The 18437-nt window shown below is 41.0% G+C and overlaps 1 protein-coding gene across 3 annotated transcripts in view; it reads right to left on the bottom strand.

Annotated features, from left to right (window-relative positions):
• The window catches only part of Impg2 (interphotoreceptor matrix proteoglycan 2), a 69915-nt gene extending 52437 nt beyond the window's left edge, over positions 1 to 17478 (bottom strand). The window contains exons 1-3 of one of the 3 annotated variants that reach the window (NM_174876.3): positions 16701 to 17004; positions 15998 to 16225; positions 2837 to 3003 (exon numbers count right to left, since the gene is read on the bottom strand). In NM_174876.3, the coding sequence (NP_777365.2) occupies positions 2837 to 3003; positions 15998 to 16225; positions 16701 to 16785 (480 nt within the window). In that variant the 5' untranslated portion in view covers positions 16786 to 17004. Of the gene's footprint in view, positions 1 to 2836; positions 3004 to 15997 lie in introns of all 3 variants that reach the window. The other 2 variants (XM_017316971.2, XM_017316970.2) reach the window with 2 other exon arrangements.
• Between the last annotated feature and the right edge of the window lie 959 nt (positions 17479 to 18437).

Here is an 18437-nt window from a genome sequence, read left to right as displayed (position 1 = left end):
ACACAGGGGTCACTGATGCCCTAACATGATAGGAACTATGCCACTCTTCTCTAAGGATGAGCAATTAATGAAAGCAATAGTAGCAATGCCAAGTTTGTTCTACAACTGTTCAAGCACAGAAGTATCCTGTGTCTGCTTATGTGCCCTGATGTTGCTATGTGCTCTTATTTCAAATAACAAAGAGATACACAAACACTAAGGTCGACTCAGAAGGTCTTGTTTCAAGTCCCCATTTCTCTTCCCTAGTTATAAGCACAAAGTCTACATTCTTTCTGGTGCCAGGGATCAGTTTTCTCATCTGCTGAGTGGAAAGAAAATTATCTAAATCACTCTGCGATATCATTAATTTATTGTTAAATAATTTGCTACTCTTGTAATTCTACTGTCTCTCCCAAAATAATCTGACACCTTAATACTTTCTGTTACCAATGCAAAGCTGGTGAATGTTTCTATAATTAAACACAGTCCACCCTCCTTCAATTCATACCAAAATATTGAACAATTGACATTTCCCATAAGCAGTTTAAAATTCAAAAGTGAGTTCACCCTACTCTCCCCTCCACAAAAGTGCCACCACGTCTCCTCTCTCTCTCTCTCTCTCACTCTTGTTCTCACCCTCACAATAAATAAATAATAAGTGTGAAATTTTAAGCCAGCTCCTTTGTCTTATCCCCTTATAACACTGAAACACTTCCCGTCATCCACAGAGCCAAATCCAAGCTTCTTTAACACTTTCCTCTTCTTCTGTCCCTCTAGGACACTGGCTCAAACCATTCTCCCCAAACACAGCTCATGTCGCTCCCTCCATCAGACTGTGTACCCTCTCCTTCTCACCCAAATCACATTTCGCACTTCAGACTCAAGCCAGACAACGCACCACTGGTTTAGTTATAAATGAGCACTAAAGCTTACTTCCTAGACCTTCAAGTTGAAACTAAAGTCCCACTTGTAAGAAACGTATTAAATGTAACATCACAAGACTATTAATAACTCCCGCATATATGCTTTTCTTTCATAGTTGATCCAATATTCTGAACACAACTTGAAATACACAATGCTGATATAAATGTGTATATGTGATTCTTTTCTTCATTGAAATTTTTAAAATCAATGGATATGGAAATGGACTGGAAATGGAAGCCCCAAACACAGGAGGAAAACATGCTTCCAGAGTTTTGTTTTTGCAGGGTTGCTGATCAAACAGAGGGCCTTGAACGTGCTACTAAGCTCTGTATTGCTGAGCAATATCTGTAGCCAAAAATAAATTTTGGAAAAATAGAACTGGTTATGGAATTTTTTAAGATCCACCACAATTGATTTTAGAATAAGCAATTTTTTTTTCTTGGATTTTGGAGACAGGGTTTCTCTGTATAGCCCTGGCTGTCCTGGAACTCACTCTGTAGACCAGGCTGGCCTCGAACTCAGAAATCCGCCTGCCTCTGCCTCCCGAGTGCTGGAATTAAAGGCGTGTGCCACCACTGCCCAGCAGGATAAGCAATTTATTGTCTTTATTTTCAAAATAGAGAACGCCTTGTAAGGTTGCTATTTATTAGATACAAGATATGGTGAGCATGGATTATATAGTGCTTATTATCGTAGTTGCTAAAATGGAGCAGGGAAACGTGTGACAGAGAAAGGCTGAAGCAGTGTCTTGACTCGAGCTCAAGTGACTTCAACTGTGACATCCCATGGTAATGACGCAAGTTCATGTTAAACACATAGGAAGTCAGTGAAGGCTGATCCTGGCTGTCATCTCGGCTATGTCCGGAGTTAACTAAAACCAAAGCAGCCGGGCACACCTGCCTGTGGCTTTTCTTGATTAGAAAACTTCAGGTGGGAAGATCAACCTTAAATCCAGATCATTTGAGGTCAGAAAATCCACTCGAAATCTAGGCCACGCCCACTGGTTGCAGCCCACATAAAAGGACACGGAAGAAAGAAGCTCCTGTCTTTGCTTGTTTGCCCTCACTCTTGCTGGCAAATGCATCTATCTTGCTGCTGAAGCCTTTTTTTTTCACTGCATTTAGAAACCACTTCTCTGGGATTCCAACACAGAGATGAGCTGAGACATCCAGCTTCGTGCACTGAACAACGATGACATTCTTAGGCTTTCTGATGAGAGACAACCACTGTGGGACTAGCCAGGCCACAGTCTCTAAGCCACTCTGATAAATCCTCTTTTAATATGGTCCATTCTAGCAGTTCTGTTCCTCTAGAGAACCCTGGCTAATACAGAACTCAGATTTAAAAGGCCACATACAGTGGTATGCATCTCTAACCCCCACACTCCTACGGCAGGATGGGAGGAGACAGAAACAGGAGAATCATCCAGAAGTTCGCACGTTTTTTGCAAAAGCAAAAATTAAAAGAGACTTGCCTCAAAAACAGGTGAAAGGAGAAAACTGACTCCCAAGAAGTTGTACTCTGCCAACCACATGTATGCTGTGGCACACATGTGCACACACACACACACACAAACAGATAAATAAAAACAGATCTTTAATTAAAAACACATTTACACTTCACCAAATGTGCTATATGGACTATATCCTCAACCTTCATTAGAATGTCTGAGATCCATTCTGAAATGAATTTATGAATGAATTTGGCAAGAATATTCAACTCACACAGAATCCTTGTCTTTACATTTCTGCATGTACATCACCATGTATAAACAGGGCTGACACTGTTTTGGATTAGCGGTGTTCATTATCAAAGGCCAGAGCTAGGGATAGAAAACTAAGCTATTCCCCAGGGCAGCCCACTCAGATCCTAACCTTCGCCTCCTTTAGCCGTGCACAATCACACCTACTTCAAGGCTCCCTGTAACACTTACCTTCATGATTAGGTTTCTATGTTCCACAGACTGACTAAAATGGGCGCCCATTTCAAATACACTTGTGACTCCATCCTCACATAAATTCATCCAGTGACGATATTCATCACGCCCAGGAAGTCGATCCCAAAACGTCCTGAAGGCTTCCCAGATGGCTTCCTGGCACACTGGCAAGTAAAGAGAGGTGTTTAGGCAACGAGAAGATGCTCTTTACCTACCGTGTTCCCATGGTGATCATGGGGCAACTCACTCCCACTCTCCTGAGACACTTTGATCACACTATCCTTTCTGCAGGGTCATGAGAATGATAGTCAGCTAGAAAACTCCCTGTTCAAACTTTTCCATTCCGAAAAGGACATTGCACTCTCCAACGCTTCTTTTATACAGGGGATAACTCACCTCTTAATGATTTCTTTCCCTGCTGACTTAAAAAAAAAAATGGGTTCTTACCTCATGCAAATGTAACTTCCATTGAGTATATTGTGTTGGTCTGCTTTTAACAGGCACTGTCATTTTAGGTTTCTTTGATGTTTTTTACTTAAGTTATAACTTTGATGTTTTTTACTTAAGTTATGGCTAAGATCAAAAATTCAGGTGACAGCAGATGCTGGCGTGGATGTGGAGAAAGAGGAACACTCCTCCATTGTTGGTGGGATTGCAGGCTTGTACAACCACTATGGAAATCAGTCTGGCGGTTCCTCAGAAAATTGGACATAGTACTACCGGAGGATCCAGCAATACCTCTCCTGGGCATATATCCAGAAGATGCCCCAACTGGTAAGAAGGACACATGCTCCACTATGTTCATAGCAGCCTTATTTATAATAGCCAGAAGCTGGAAAAAACCCAGATGCCCCTCAACAGAGGAATGGATACAGAAAATGTGGTACATCTACACAATGGAGTACTACTCAGCTATTAAAAAGAATGAATTTATGAAATTCCTAGCCAAATGGATGGACCTGGAGGGCATCATCCTGAGTGAGGTAACACATTCACAAAGGAACTCACACAATATGTACTCACTGATAAGTGGATATTAGCCCCAAACCTAGGATACCCAAGATATAAGATACAATTTGCTAAACACATGAAACTCAAGAAGAATGAAGACTGAAGTGTGGACACTATGCCCCTCCTTAGAATTGGGAACAAAACACCCATGGAAGGAGTTACAAAGACAAAGTTTGGAGCTGAGATGAAAGGATGGACCATGTAGAGACTGCCATATCCAGGGACCCACCCCATAATCAGCATCCAAACGCTGACACCATTGCATATACTAGCAAGATTTTATCAAAAGGACCCAGATGTAGCTGTCTCTTGTGAGACTATGCCGGGGCCTAGCAAACACAGAAGTGGATGCTCACAGTCAGCTAATGGATGGATCACAGGACTCCCAATGGAGGAGCTAGAGAAAGTACCCAAGGAGCTAAAGGGATCTGCAACCCTATAGGAGGAACAACAATATGAACTAACCAGTACCCCGGAGCTCTTGACTCTAGCTGCATATGTATCAAAAGATGGCCTAGTCGGCCATCACTGGAAAGAGAGGCCCATTGGACACGCAAACTTTATATGCCCCCGTACAGGGGAACGCCAGGGCCAAAAAGGGGGAGCGGGTGGGTAGGGGAGTGGGGTTCGGTGGGTATGGGGGACTTTTGGTATAGCATTGGAAATGTAAATGAGCTAAATACCTAATAAAAAAATGGAAAAAAAGTTTCTTTGATGTTTTTTACTTAAGTTATAACTTCAAAAGAACTTTTCAGCTTTTCAAAAGATAATGACACTTTTGGACCCAGTAGTGAAATAATTCCTAATGACTTATGACTCAATGCTATACGTATAGTTAGGCCCTCATCAGAGGACCTGCTGCCGATTCTCCTCCTCCTCCTCCTCCTCCTCCTCCTCCTCTTCCTTCTCCCCCTCATCCTCCTCCTCTTCTTCCTCCTCTCCCTCCTCCTCCTCTTCTTCTTCCTCCTTCTCCTTCTTCTTACAATAGATAGTAATTAATACAGAGACCCACAACTGGTCAACATGCAGAGAATAAGGGACATCAGAACACTCAACTCTAAATGCAATGTCTACATCACATTCCTCCTCTCAAGGCATTAAGGATCTGTGCAGACGAGGGGATAGAAAGAACCTAAGAGCCAGGAGAGGTGGATGACTTCACGGAAACTGTTTTCCAGACACAACAGAACAGATGAGCATGTGAAAAGACAGACTGTAACAGCATGCATAAGACCTGCACAAGCTGGAGCCAGACAAAACCCCAGCATTGGGTGGGGGGGTGGGGGCACAAACCCTCACATCTAGCTGCAGAGTCATTGGCAGCTATGAGAGAGGGGCTGCTGTGAGAGGGGACTCGGTTTTCTTCAATAGAGTGACATCTGGTATCTCGACCACATTCCAGAACAGACCTCACGCCCAGGTGTAGTGAGATTTTTTATTTATTTATTTATTTATTTATTTATTATCATTAAGACAGAGAGAATTTGAATTTGGTACATAGGAAAAAGGGAGAGGATCTGGGAATAGTTGATGAGGAATAATAATGTGCTCAAAGTATATTTAATGAAACTTTCAAAGAACAAATAAAAGCTTTTTTTAAAAAAAAGATTAAAAAAGAGCCAGGCAGCGCTGGCTCAGGCTGGTGGATCTCTGAGTTTGCAGTCAGCCTGCTCTACAGAGTTTCAAGATGGCCACAGAAACCCTGTCCCTACAAAAAGAAAAAAGAAAAAAAGAAAAGAGAAAAAAAGAAAGAAAGAAAGAAAGAAAGAAAGAAAGAAAGAAAGAAAGAAAGAAAGAAAGAAAGAAAGAAAGAAAGAAAGAGAGAGAATGACATTTTAAAAGAGCCTAGAGTGAAATGCAGGAATGCAAAGGAATGGGATCTACTCTTGGGCAAACTTATCAGACATTGAATTTAAAAAGGAGCATTTGGAACCCCTCAAGGCTTCTAAGTTGAGGGCACTTCGTAAACCAGGGAGAGTTTGGTTGTCGCTCTCCATCAACTACAGCTTATGCCTGAAACAGGAGATAATGTCATTCATTTTTAAAATGAAACAAAAATTTTTAAAAATTTTTAAAAAGAAAAAGAAAACAAATTCCGTCCAGTCGTGCTTCATGGCATCTACACAAACAAAGCAAACAATTATGATTACATAAGAACTTGCACAAAAGTGTTTGAAGTGGTTTACACTTGCCAAAGCCTGGAGGTATTAAAGATGACCATCAATAAATTAACTCTGGTAAATCTGGGAAATAAACTCTGGTAAATCCACACATTGGGATATCATTCAATTATTATCTCAAAATGAGCTTTCAAAGCATTAAAATTGTGTATTTCTAATAAAGTTTACAATCTAAAATCTTTAAACCAGTACCACATGATACAATGGGAGCAATATATATCAAATTACTTTGTTGAATAAAAAGGTGTTTATTTTATATTGTAAAAATAGCATTCTTAAAGCTTATTGTAAATGTAAAATTCAAGAAATTCTCATATAAATAGAGAATACTTGGAATTCACTTAAACTGAAATAAGAAATGAAAAATACTTTCTACAACAACAACAACAACAAAAACAAAAAACAAAAAAACTGTGTACTTCTAACTTATAAGCCTATTGCCAAATCACCCAAACCAATCTGTATGATTCTGATACAAATCTGGAAAAGAGAAAGTATGGGGGCTCCAAAGTGATGACCTCCAAAGGGTTTTGGGAAGGAGGGGGATAAATAGGTTGTTCTGAATGATGCTATAGTCATTGGTAAATGTCAGAATACATTCACCAAAGCACAATGCACAATGAATACATAGGGAACTCCAATGCAAACCATGAGCTTGTTAATTATACACCAATGTAGGTGTATCAATTGTAGCCAATGCGCTGTGTTACTATGACGTTAACGCTAGGGAGTTTAAGGAGCTTGGTGCTAACCTCATGAACATCCTGCTTAGCTTTTCTCTGAACCTAAAACTGCTCTAAAAATAAATTCTACTGATTTTAGAAACACATTTAAATCTATACATAAAAAATATATTCTGTAAGCTGGAGACAGCTCCACAGTTAAGAGCACTCAGTGAACTTGCAGAGAAATGTAGTTAAGTTCCCAGCACCCACATGGTGCCCACAGTTCCAGGGGACTCAATGACTTCTTCTGCTCTCCAGGGGTAGTAGGCACACGAGGTCTTTGTGCATAGAGGCATAACAACACTAATACATAGAGAATTAAAAGAAATAAACCTTTTCTTAAACGATCACTTGCTACTCTTGCAGAAGATCTGAATAGTATTCCCAGAACCCACATCTGGTAGCTCACAACTACCTGAAACTCCAGCTCTATAGGATCAAACACCCTCTTCTGGCCACTGCATGGACCCACACCCATGACACACACACACAAACATATACATTTTTAAAACTTTTAATGATATTTGTAAGACTTTGCTGTGTGAAAATAAAAATTAATCAAACGTATCTGCCAACCATCACAAGAAAGGTTGCTAAGCATGATCTTTCTGTTGCTTTTGCACCACTGGGAGCCCAGTGCCCTTAAGGGAGGAAAGATCGACACAGGGTCATGATTCCAGAGAGTTTCATCACATCAGGGATGGAAGCATGGCGGTATGAACATAGTCTTATGCTCAATGCCTGACAATCCAAGTACTCACTGTCATAAAATGAAGGGGGGGGGGGGGATGGTCATACACTTAAGTCAAAGGGAGTTCTGTTCCTATCAGCTAATATCTTATGTCTATCTAAATCTATTTAATCTATTTAAATCAATACCCAGAATTTTGTGTCTAGTATCAGAAACCATAAAACTACTCAAATCCACTCTCAATTCAAACGGGCTGAAGCCACTTTAAAGACAACTGTTTACAACCTCTAGGAACAGTCCTGGAACCACACAACAAATGAAGACACATTCGCTTCAGAAAATCCAATGAAAGTTTATGAGAAAATCGAGTCAGCTGCTGTGGACAACAACAACAACAACAACAACAACAAGGAGACAGCATCCTTCAGCAGAGCTTCTTTCATCCACAGGCTAGAGCTGTGTACAAAAGTCCTATAAAAGCCAGTTTAAGACAGTCTGAACTGATAAGCAATTACAATTAGGCTTCCGAATACAAGACACATATATGAAATCAGTTGTATGTCTGTCTCTGTATTGAACATAGAATACGTAATAACAATAAAAAAAAAGAACAACTAAAACTACACATAAAACAATCCCATTCACCAAAAAAACCAAAAGTATAAAAAAGTCAAATAAGGAGGAATAAATACAAGTGTCCTAGCATGGTCTCTATTGCTGTTGTAAACACCATGACCAGAAGCAACTTGGGGACAAGAGGGATTATTTGGCTTGCTGTCCCTACCACAACTCACCTCGAGGGAAGTCAGGGCAGGAACACAGGCAGGAACCATGGAAGAATGAGTCTGTCTGGCTTGTTTGCTTTCATGATTTAGCTTGTGTTCTTACACAACCCATAACCACCTGCCTAGGGGTGACTCTACCCACAGAGGCCTGGCCCTTCCTCTTGATTAATCAATCATTAATCAAGAAAACATGTCACAGGCCAATTAAATGGAGGCGATTCCTCAACTGAGGTCCTTTCTTCTCAAATGACTCTAGTTTGGGCACAGTCGATAAAAATTAACCAGAGCAGGAAGTATACATGGTTTTCTTTGAAAACCAAAACAAACAAATTGAACAACATTTGTAAACAAAAATAGAACAACTTCCGATTTGTGGATTGGAATATTTAACACTGTTAAGACAATGTCTCCAAACTGACTGCATATTTAGTATAATCCTAACAAAATAATTATTTATATCTTTATATTAACAAGCTGATTGTAAATTTCATTTTTATTATGAGGAACTTAGGATTGCCAAAACACTGTATACTAAGAAAAAAACCTCGAGGACTCAGGTTTCTCCATTTCACATGAAAATTGTATCATTATCTGAGTTTATTACAAAGGATATGTACAAGATCTATACACTAAACAAAATATTAGCAATATGCTTCTCTTATCCAGTCAACAATGCTGTCATATTCTTAGGATTGTCAACAGCCCTACAAGTCTTAGTGTTTACTAAGACCCTTAAAGATACTGTTTTTACTAAAATCAATCCCATTTCAATGATAATAAAATGGAAGTTTGCTGTGCTTAATGGGTTATGTCAGTAATCTAAGCACCTGGGATAGGAACGCAGGATTGTCACAAGTTCAAGGCCATCCTTAGGTACAGGGTGATTTCAGGTCAGCCTGCGATTAAAAAGATATCTTTTTAAAAATAAAATAGCATAATTTTCTGGGGGCTGGAGAAATGGGTCAGTGATTAAGAGTATTTACTGGACAAAGACCCAGTTTTAGTTTTTAGCACTTATACAGTGGCTCGCAACTATTTGCAATTCCAGTGCCAGGGTTCTGATGTCTTCCTTTGACCTCCATAGACGTTAGTCACACGTATGGTATATATAATTGCATGGAAGCAAAACACTCAAACCCTTTGTGTGTGAGTGTGTTTGTGTGTGTGTGTGTCCGCACAAAAAAAGGTCTGAATAACTTTCCTGGAGACATGGATGCAGCAACTGTACAGATCAAATATTATATGGGTCCTACTGACACTAAAAAAATAATCATCTGTTATTTAACTGAAGTTCAAGTTTTAACTGGCTACCCTACATTTTTACTTACTAACTCTAACAGCCGTATTTATTACTCGTGACAGAGTTCTAGATGGCCTCATCCTATCCCACATTCCTCCTGAACATGAGCTGTAAACAGATAGAACTACACTCAGCTTTTGAGTTTCCATACCCTCTGGGATCACCGGAAAATGTCACCTTGTTTTTCACACTAGGCAGGGATGGCTTGTCTGCGTACTTCCTACATATGTATCTCTCCACTTAGAACCACTTTCACTGTATCCCGGTGGTTCTGGAAAGTTGTGCTTCGTTTCGTTTCGTTTCGTTTCGTTTCCTGTACAGAGATTTCCTTGCCTCTGCTTCCCAACTGCTGGGATTAAAGGCGTGCACTACTGAGCCTCGATGAGTTATTTCATCTCTTTTTTTAATGTTTTTGTATATTTGAGCTCTTCATCCTTTGTTATATATGTAACTAGCAAAGATTTTCTCCCATTCTGAAGAGTCTTTACTTGATTAAAATTTTCCTTGGCATTCTGTAGTCTCTGTTTATTCTCTGTTTCTTGTCAGTTGTGGGTCTCTCTGTGTTAATAAAATAAATACGTGTAAATAGAAGCTTTCCAGATGGAGGGTGGGAGATGCACTAATCTATGAATATAGAGATAAGTCATCAGGAGTTGGTTTAACACTATGCCTACTGACTAGCGTATCAGTAGTAGGTTCTCCCTGGGGGCTTATGACCTGTCTGGTCATAGGTTCTTGGCTTGATGATGTGCCAGATATGGGTTTCATCTTGTGCAGCAGGATTTAAATTTCTTTAGAAAGTAGGTTGGTTATTCTCATGACATTCATGCCACTATTGAGCCAGTAGCCATGTATTGACAGGCCGATATTTGTAGTTTTTAGCATTCACAGCTATGTAAGATTTATCAAAACTGGCCAGTGACCACTACCAAGGAATTAAAGTCAAATTACAGATTCAGTGGAACCAGAGGACTCCAGGTGATGCTGGTCCAAAGTGCCTGCACTAGCATTCTATGCAGCTGTTATTCCACATGGCTCAAAGTTCAAAGCAGGAACAGAGAAACAGTGAAAACATACAGACTGGTTCTCATCACTGTCGCCAGATGTGCTCAGACACAGAAGGTATCATGTCTGAATAGGGCATGTTTGCATGATGTCCCTGAACATGCTAAACTGCATTGATGAGGAGGGGACAGGAAACCTCTTGCCTGTGCCTCTTCCTTGGACAAGCAGAGGCTTTCCTCCAAGGGTGTTAAACAAAGAAAGTTCTCTGGGTACAGAGTTCACACAACAGGGTAGTGTAGGAAAGCCTGTCATACGGAGGCTGCTAAGAATGAAGATTCCTATTTATTTCTTCTGATAGTGCACATAGCACCATCCAGCACTGTGAAATCTGGCCAGTAAGGGATGAAGCTTCCAGGTCAGTAACAGGTATTACCATCAAGTACTAGAGAGTAACCGAGAGCTACAGCAATGCCTATAATGATTGCTTAGTTTGAAGGAAATGTGGGTATTGTATTCCCCCAAAGGCTTAGGGATTGTTATAGAAGAGAGGACAGAAAGCCAGAGGTGATAAAATGACAACAAGGAGACTATCTTTTAGGTACAGCAGGGAATCTGCATGTACAAACTCACAGTGGTTATAGCAACACGCATAAAACCTGTGCAGGCCCAAGCAGGATCAAATCCCATTGTGCACACAACCCCACCCCTTTTAGGCACAGCAGGGAATCTACACATACACACTCACAGTGGTTATAACAACACACATAAAACTTGTGCAGGTCCAAACCAGATCAAATCCTAGCATGGATGTTTGTGCATCTCATGTGTGCCTGGTGCTCATGGAGACCAGAAAAGGGGATCTCCTGGGAATGGAGTTACAGATGGTTGTGAGCCACTACGTGAGTGCTAGAAATCAAAACCCGGTCCTTTGGAAAAGCAGTCTGTGCTCTTAACCACAAAGCCATTTTGCTCAACCTTTCCCCAATTTTCAAAAGCATATCAATTGAAGTATTATTTCCTACCAGGGTCATAATAACAACCATATTATAATGAGTGTGTTAACCATTTACTTTTCTGAGGTTTCCGCTCCTGCTAATTTTTTTAATTATTTTTTATTTTTTGAAATTACATTATAACTACATCATTTTCCCCTTCTTCCCTTTCCTCCCTCCAAACCCTAGTGCCTACCCTTCCTTGCTCTTCCTTGCCCTTCCTTGCCCTTCCTTGCTCTTCCTTGCCCTTCCTTGCCCTTCCTTGCCCTTCCTTGCCCTTCCTTGCCCTTCCTTGCCCTTCCTTGCCCTTCCTTGCCCTTCCTTGCCCTTCCTTGCCCTTCCTTGCCCTTCCTTGCCCTTCCTTGCCCTTCCTTGCCCTTCCTTGCCCTTCCTTGCCCTTCCTTGCCCTTCCTTGCCCTTCCTTGCCCTTCCTTGCCCTTCCTTGCCCTTCCTTGCCCTTCCTTGCCCTTCCTTGCCCTTCCTTGCCCTTCCTTGCCCTTCCTTGCCCTTCCTTGCCCTTCCTTGCCCTTCCTTGCCCTTCCTTGCCCTTCCTTGCCCTTCCTTGCCCTTCCTTGCCCTTCCTTGCCCTTCCTTGCTCTTCCTTGCTCTTCCTTGCTCTCTTTCAAGACCACAGCCTCTTTTTTCATTTTACACACACACATATACTCATATATATGTGTATATATATGTGTGTGTATATATTACCAAATACATAAGTACAGTCTGTTTAGCATGTACACCATTACTTGTATCCATATTTTACAGCTCCTTTTCAATAACCCACTCCCAGCACCTGTCATTCTTTAATTATATCAAAAATGTTTCCTCTTCCTTTTCTTGGCTTCTTTTTGAGCAGTATCTCTCGAATTTATAAAGAAAAAGAGCACAAAGCAACTCAAAGTAGAAGCAGATTCCTTAATGGTTGGCCCTTTCCTCTTCCCTGTGGAGTGGACCATGGAGGCAGCCGGACATCCTGAGCCAGTTAAAGTTAAAATCCAAGCATTGTAAATCATCTTGTTAGATTGCCCACTATCACTGTCCATCACCAGTCTTTCATGTCCTCAGTCACTTTGCAATTTCACTTGCAACCTAAAGTCCTACGCACCAATTCTAGATCTGTGGTTTCCCTCTTCTAAAAGTAAAAGAAGAAGCTATTCCTGTGCACCGTCTGATAAAATACAATCCTGGCTGTCACATCCGTAAGAAAACTACTAATACACTCTGCCATGTTAGAGAAAGATAGAACATTATATATATGAAGTGTGTTTGTTACCTGACAGTAAGTCCTTATTTTAAAAACTTTAGTGTAGAAGACAATAGAAAAGAACAGAACAATCAGATAATGATGGAGCAGCGGGGGGGGGGGGGGGGGGGGTGAGGCAGCAATACAACCAAGTGCCAGGGAAAATAGTAAGTGCTCAATGAGCCTCTGTTGACCAAATGGAAGGCTGTGTAATAGGACCACCCTGATCAGTTCATCACCAGTCTCCACACTAAGCTTACTTGACATCATACGCATATCACGGCACTTTTCATTGGCTGTTGAACATACAAAAGGGCCAAATGTGAAAAACCTACAAATGTCCAATAAAATGTATATATAATGTTCAATTAAGCAATGTAAGAGACATAGTGTATAGTTACGTAGCAGAAGACATGAACCCAAGGATAAAATTGCTTAATCGAAAACAAGACAAAAGCCACGTGAGGTCACTGAGAGAAAGCATTAAAAACTGTGTGCCCTAATCAGACAACCATTGGCATGAATCTATGGTGTCCAAAGTACACAATAAAGAAAGTCGTTATGTTTTCATCTGTAAAATAAGGAGGAAAGCACATAAGTCTATTTGTAAATATGTGTTGTGTGAATAGGTAAGCAATTTACTAAGAACTTCAAGTCTCTGAAGAAAGAAATTAAAGAAGATCTCAGAAGATGGAAAGATCTCCCATGCTCATGGATTGGCAGGATCAACATTGTACAAATGGCTATCTTGCCAAAAGCAATCTACAGATTCAATGCAATCCCCATCAAAATTCCAACTCAATTCTTCAACGAATTAGAAAGAGCAATATGCAAATTCATCTGGAATAACAAAAAACCTAGGATAGCAAAAACTCTTCTCAAGGATAAAAGAACCTCTGGTGGAATCACCATGCCTGACCTAAAGCTTTACTACAGAGCAATTGTGATAAAAACTGCATGGTGCTGGTATAGTGACAGACAAGTAGACCAATGGAATAGAATTGAAGACCCAGAAATGAATCCACACACCTATGGTCATTTGATCTGCGACAAGGGAGCTAAAACCATCCAGTGGAAAAAAGACAGCATTTTCAACAAATGGTGCTGGCACAACTGTTGGTTATCATGTAGAAGAATGCGAATTGATCCATTCCTATCTCCTTATACTAAGGTCAAATCTAAGTGGATCAAGGAACTCCACATAAAACCAGAGACATTGAAACTTATAGAGGAGAAAGTGGGGAAAAGCCTCAAAGATATGGGCACAGGGGAAAAATTCCTGAATAGAACAGCAATGGCTTGTGCTGTAAGATCGAGAATTGACAAATGGGACCTCATGAAACTGCAAAGCTTCTGCAAGGCAAAAGACACCGTCAATAAGACAAAAAGGCCACCAACAGATTGGGAAAGGATCTTTACCTATCCTAAATCAGATAGGGGACTAATATCCAATATATATAAAGAACTCAAGAAGGTGGACTCCAGAAAATCAAATAACCCCATTTAAAAATGGGGCTCAGAGCTAAACAAAGAATTCTCACCTGAGGAATACCTAATGGCTGAGAAGCACCTGAAAAAATGCTCAGCATCCTTAATCATCAGAGAAATGCAAATCAAAACAACCCTGAGATTCCATCTCACACCAGTCAGAATGGCTAAGATCAAAAATTCAGGTGACAGCAGATGCTGGCAAGGATGTGAAGAAAGAGGAACACTCTTCCATTGTTGGTGGGATTGCAAGCTTGTACAACCACTCTGGAAATCAGTCTGGCGGTTCCTCCGAAAATTGGACATAGTACTACCAGAGGATCCCGCAATACCTCTCCTGGGCATATATCCAGAAGATGTTCTAACCGGTAAGAAGGACACATGCTCCACTATGTTCATAGCAGCCTAATTTATAATAGACAGAAGCTGGAAAGAACCCAGATGCCCCTCAACAGAGGAATGGATATAAAAAAATGTGGTACATTTACACAATGGAGTACTACTCAGCTATTAAAAAGAATGAATTTATGAGGGGCTGGTGAGATGGCTCAGTGGGTAAGAGCACCCGACTGCTCTTCCGAAGGTCCAGAGTTCAAATCCCAGCAACCACATGGTGGCTCACAACCATCCGTAAGGAGATCTGACTCCCTCTTCTGGTGTGTCTGAAGACAGCTACAGTGTACTTACATATAATAATAAATAAATCTTTAAAAAAAAAAAGAATGAATTTATGAAATTCCTAGGCAAATGTCTGGACCTGGAGGGCATCATCCTGAGTGATGTAACACAATCACAAAAGAACTCAAATGATATGTACTCACTGATAAGTGCATATTAGCCCAGAAACTTAGTATAACCTGAGATATAAGAGACAATTTGTAAAATGCATGAGACTGAAGAAGAACGAAGACCAAAGTGTGGACACTTTGCCCCTTCTTAGAATTAAAAACAATCACCCATGGAAGGAGTTACAGAGACAAAGTTTGGAGCTGAGACAAAAGGATGGACCATCTAGAGACTGCCATATCCAGGGATCCATCCCATAATTAGCCTCCAAACGATGACACCATTGCATACACCAGCAAGCCTTTGTTGCAAGGACAGTGATATTGCTGTCTCTTGTGAGACTAGGCCGGGGCCTAGCAAACACAGAAGTGGATGCTCACAGTCAACTATTGGATGGATCTCAGGGCCCTCAATGGAGCAGCTAGAGAAAGTATCCAAGGAGCTAAAGAGATCTGCAACTCTGTAGGTGAAACAACATTATGAACTAACCAGTACCCCGGAGCTCTTGACTCTAGCTGCATATGTATCAAAAGATGGCCTAGTAGGCCATCACTGGAAAGAGGGGCCCATTGGACAGGCAAACTTTATGTGCCCCAGTACAGGGGAATGCCAGGGCCAAAAAGTGGGAATGGGTGGGTAGGGGAGTGGGGGGGGAGGGTATTGGGGTACTTTTGGGATAGCATTGGAAATGTAACTGAGGAAAATACATAATAAAAAAAAAAAGTAAAAATTATACTTGAATATATCCAGTCACAAAATAGTGGTTTCAAGTACTTCAAAAAAAAATCAAAATATTTTCTCTTACAATAATGTATACTTTTATCTTAATTTATATTAATATGACGAAGCCCCTTTCTCACTTTTATTTGGTTCATTTCGATCTAAAGCGTCACATCTTTAATATAAAAGTGCACACAAATGTGATGGGTTGAATACCATAATGCCTGCTTACCTCGGGCTTTAAAATACTTCACATGGTTTGCCACAGCCTCTGCAACGGTTTCACTGGAGCAAATTTTTACTCCATTTGGGAACAGAATAGATCGCCGCCTTCTAAGCAGCCACCTCCTCCCAGTCTCCGTGGCATCCAAAAGCTGCCTCTTCCTGGTAGGCAGGGAAAGGTCTGTTGACTTCTCAGGTGAGAGGACAGAGACGGCATGCATGGGTTCTTGTCTCTCTTCTGCAGAAAAGATGCTCTGTTAGTACAGAAAACAGACTGGGAGCATAGCCAGGCCTTCCAGGGAGGTGGAGACACCATACAAGTGACAGCAAAAAGAGAAAAGCTCTTGTTGGCACCACACTGAAAATGTAAAGACAAGGCTTAAAACTCATGTGTGCGTGCATATCAAAGGACGAAGTATTCCAGCTTTTCCCCATTTGGCTAGTAATCCTTTAATTCAAGATTGCTTTTAAAATCAAACAGATGCCAAATTTCAACACAAGGATGTAAGGTTTGAACCAGAAATTATGAGCAAGGAAGGGAAACCTAAATCATGGGAGATATTCTAAGGCTGCTCAATAAAGCAATTGTGAAGATTAATAGCCATATAGTATATACGTATATAGTATATAACAGCAACCACATCAAAGGTGGCTATTTTAATCTATACTAAACGTCCCTGCAAATCTGAGAACAAAGATCAGTTTTCAATTACCTGAGGCTGATACAAGGTTTCCTCCTGTCAGGAAAAGTATCAAAATGCCCAGAGACATCCTCCCCACAGGGAGAAACATAATCATCTGGGCCAAAACCAAAGAAAACAGATGACAAAATCCTCAAGGGAGCATTCGGAGTTCTAAAATGCTCCCTAACAAACTTTTCCCAAAAAAAGTCCCTGCAGATAAAAGTTTATGCCTGGGAGTGGGAAGCCACTCTAAAACCATTGTCAGTTAGCGTAAATAAAATGTCATCCTTTCCGAGAAGCTCTGGTTTCTTTTCTGACTTAATAGGGACACTATGGAAGCAGGGAGGTAAGCTAATTAGGACAGATGGGCAGAGAGAATTCTATTCTAATCTAGCTAGCTAAGCGCCTTACTAACCGTCGCCTCTCTTTAACCAGCAGTTTATTTACAAGCAGTGTGCCTCACATGTGGTTTTCCTCCAGATGTTCTGACTCAGTGGGTCAAATGTGGTAGATTTACATGTCCTCTGTGTTCTCCTAGGACTAAGAGGCAGAGCCTAAAGTGCCCGGTTCCCTGGGTAGAAGAAAATCCTTCCTTTTTAACTACTCACTCTTCATCCTGTGCGCAGTGAAGGAATAATAAAGCAAGCATGGTGGCACTATTGTGAGAATTTACAACAGATCAACTCATTTCATCCACACCGCATGGCTTAAAACAGTACCTGACCAATATTAAGCGCATAATAGAAATCACATTTGTCAAGTTTTCTTTTTTTTTTTTTTTCCATTTTTTATTAGGTATTTCGCTCATTTACATTTCCAATGCTATACCAAAAGTCCCCCATAGCCACCCACCCCCTCTCCCCTACCCACCCACTCCCCTTTTATGGCCCTGGCGTTCCCCTGTACTGGGGCATATAAAGTTTGCGTGTCCAATGGGCCTCTCTTTCGAGTGATGGCCGACTAGGCCATCTTTTGATGCATATGCAGCTAGAGTCAAGAGCTCCGGGGTACTGGTTAGTTCATAATGTTGTTCCACCTATAGGGTTGCAGATCCCTTTAGCTTCTTTGGTACTTTCTCTAGCTCCTTCATTGGGGGCCATGTGATCCATCCAATAGCCGACTGTGAGCATCCACTTCTATGTTTGCTAGGCCCAGGCATACTCTGACAAGAGACAGCTATATCAGGGTCCTTTCAGCATAATCTTGCTAGTGTATGCAATGGTGTCAGCATTTGGAAGCTGATTATGGGATGGATCCCCGGATATGCTAGTGTCTACATGGTCCATCCTTTTATCTCAGCTCCAAACTTTGTCTCTGTAACTCCTTCCAAGGGTGTTTTGTTCCCACTTCTAAGGAGGGGCATAGTGTTCACACTTCAGTCTTCATTTTTCTTGAGTTTCATGTGTTTAGGAAATTGTATCTTATATCTTGGGTATCTTAGGTTTTGGGCTAATATCCACTTATCAGTGAGTACATATTGTGTGAGTTCCTTTGTGAATGTGTTACCTCACTCAGGATGATGCCCTCCAGGTCCATCCATTTGGCTAGGAATTTCATAAATTCATTCTTTTTAATAGCTGAGTAGTACTCCATTGTGTAGATGTACCACATTTTCTGTATCCATTCCTCTGTTGAGGGGCATCTGGGTTCCTTCCAGCTTCTGGCTATTATAAATAAGGCTGCTATGAACATAGTGGAGCATGTGTCCTTCTTACCAGTTGGGGCATCTTCTGGATATATACCCAGGAGAGGTATTGCTGGATCCTC

Source organism: Mus musculus, chromosome 16 (genome assembly GCF_000001635.26).
Source record: "Mus musculus strain C57BL/6J chromosome 16, GRCm38.p6 C57BL/6J".
NCBI lineage: Eukaryota > Metazoa > Chordata > Mammalia > Rodentia > Muridae > Mus > Mus musculus.
The sequence above is the reverse complement of the archived record's forward strand: the minus strand, read 5'-3'. Positions and strand labels throughout refer to the sequence as shown.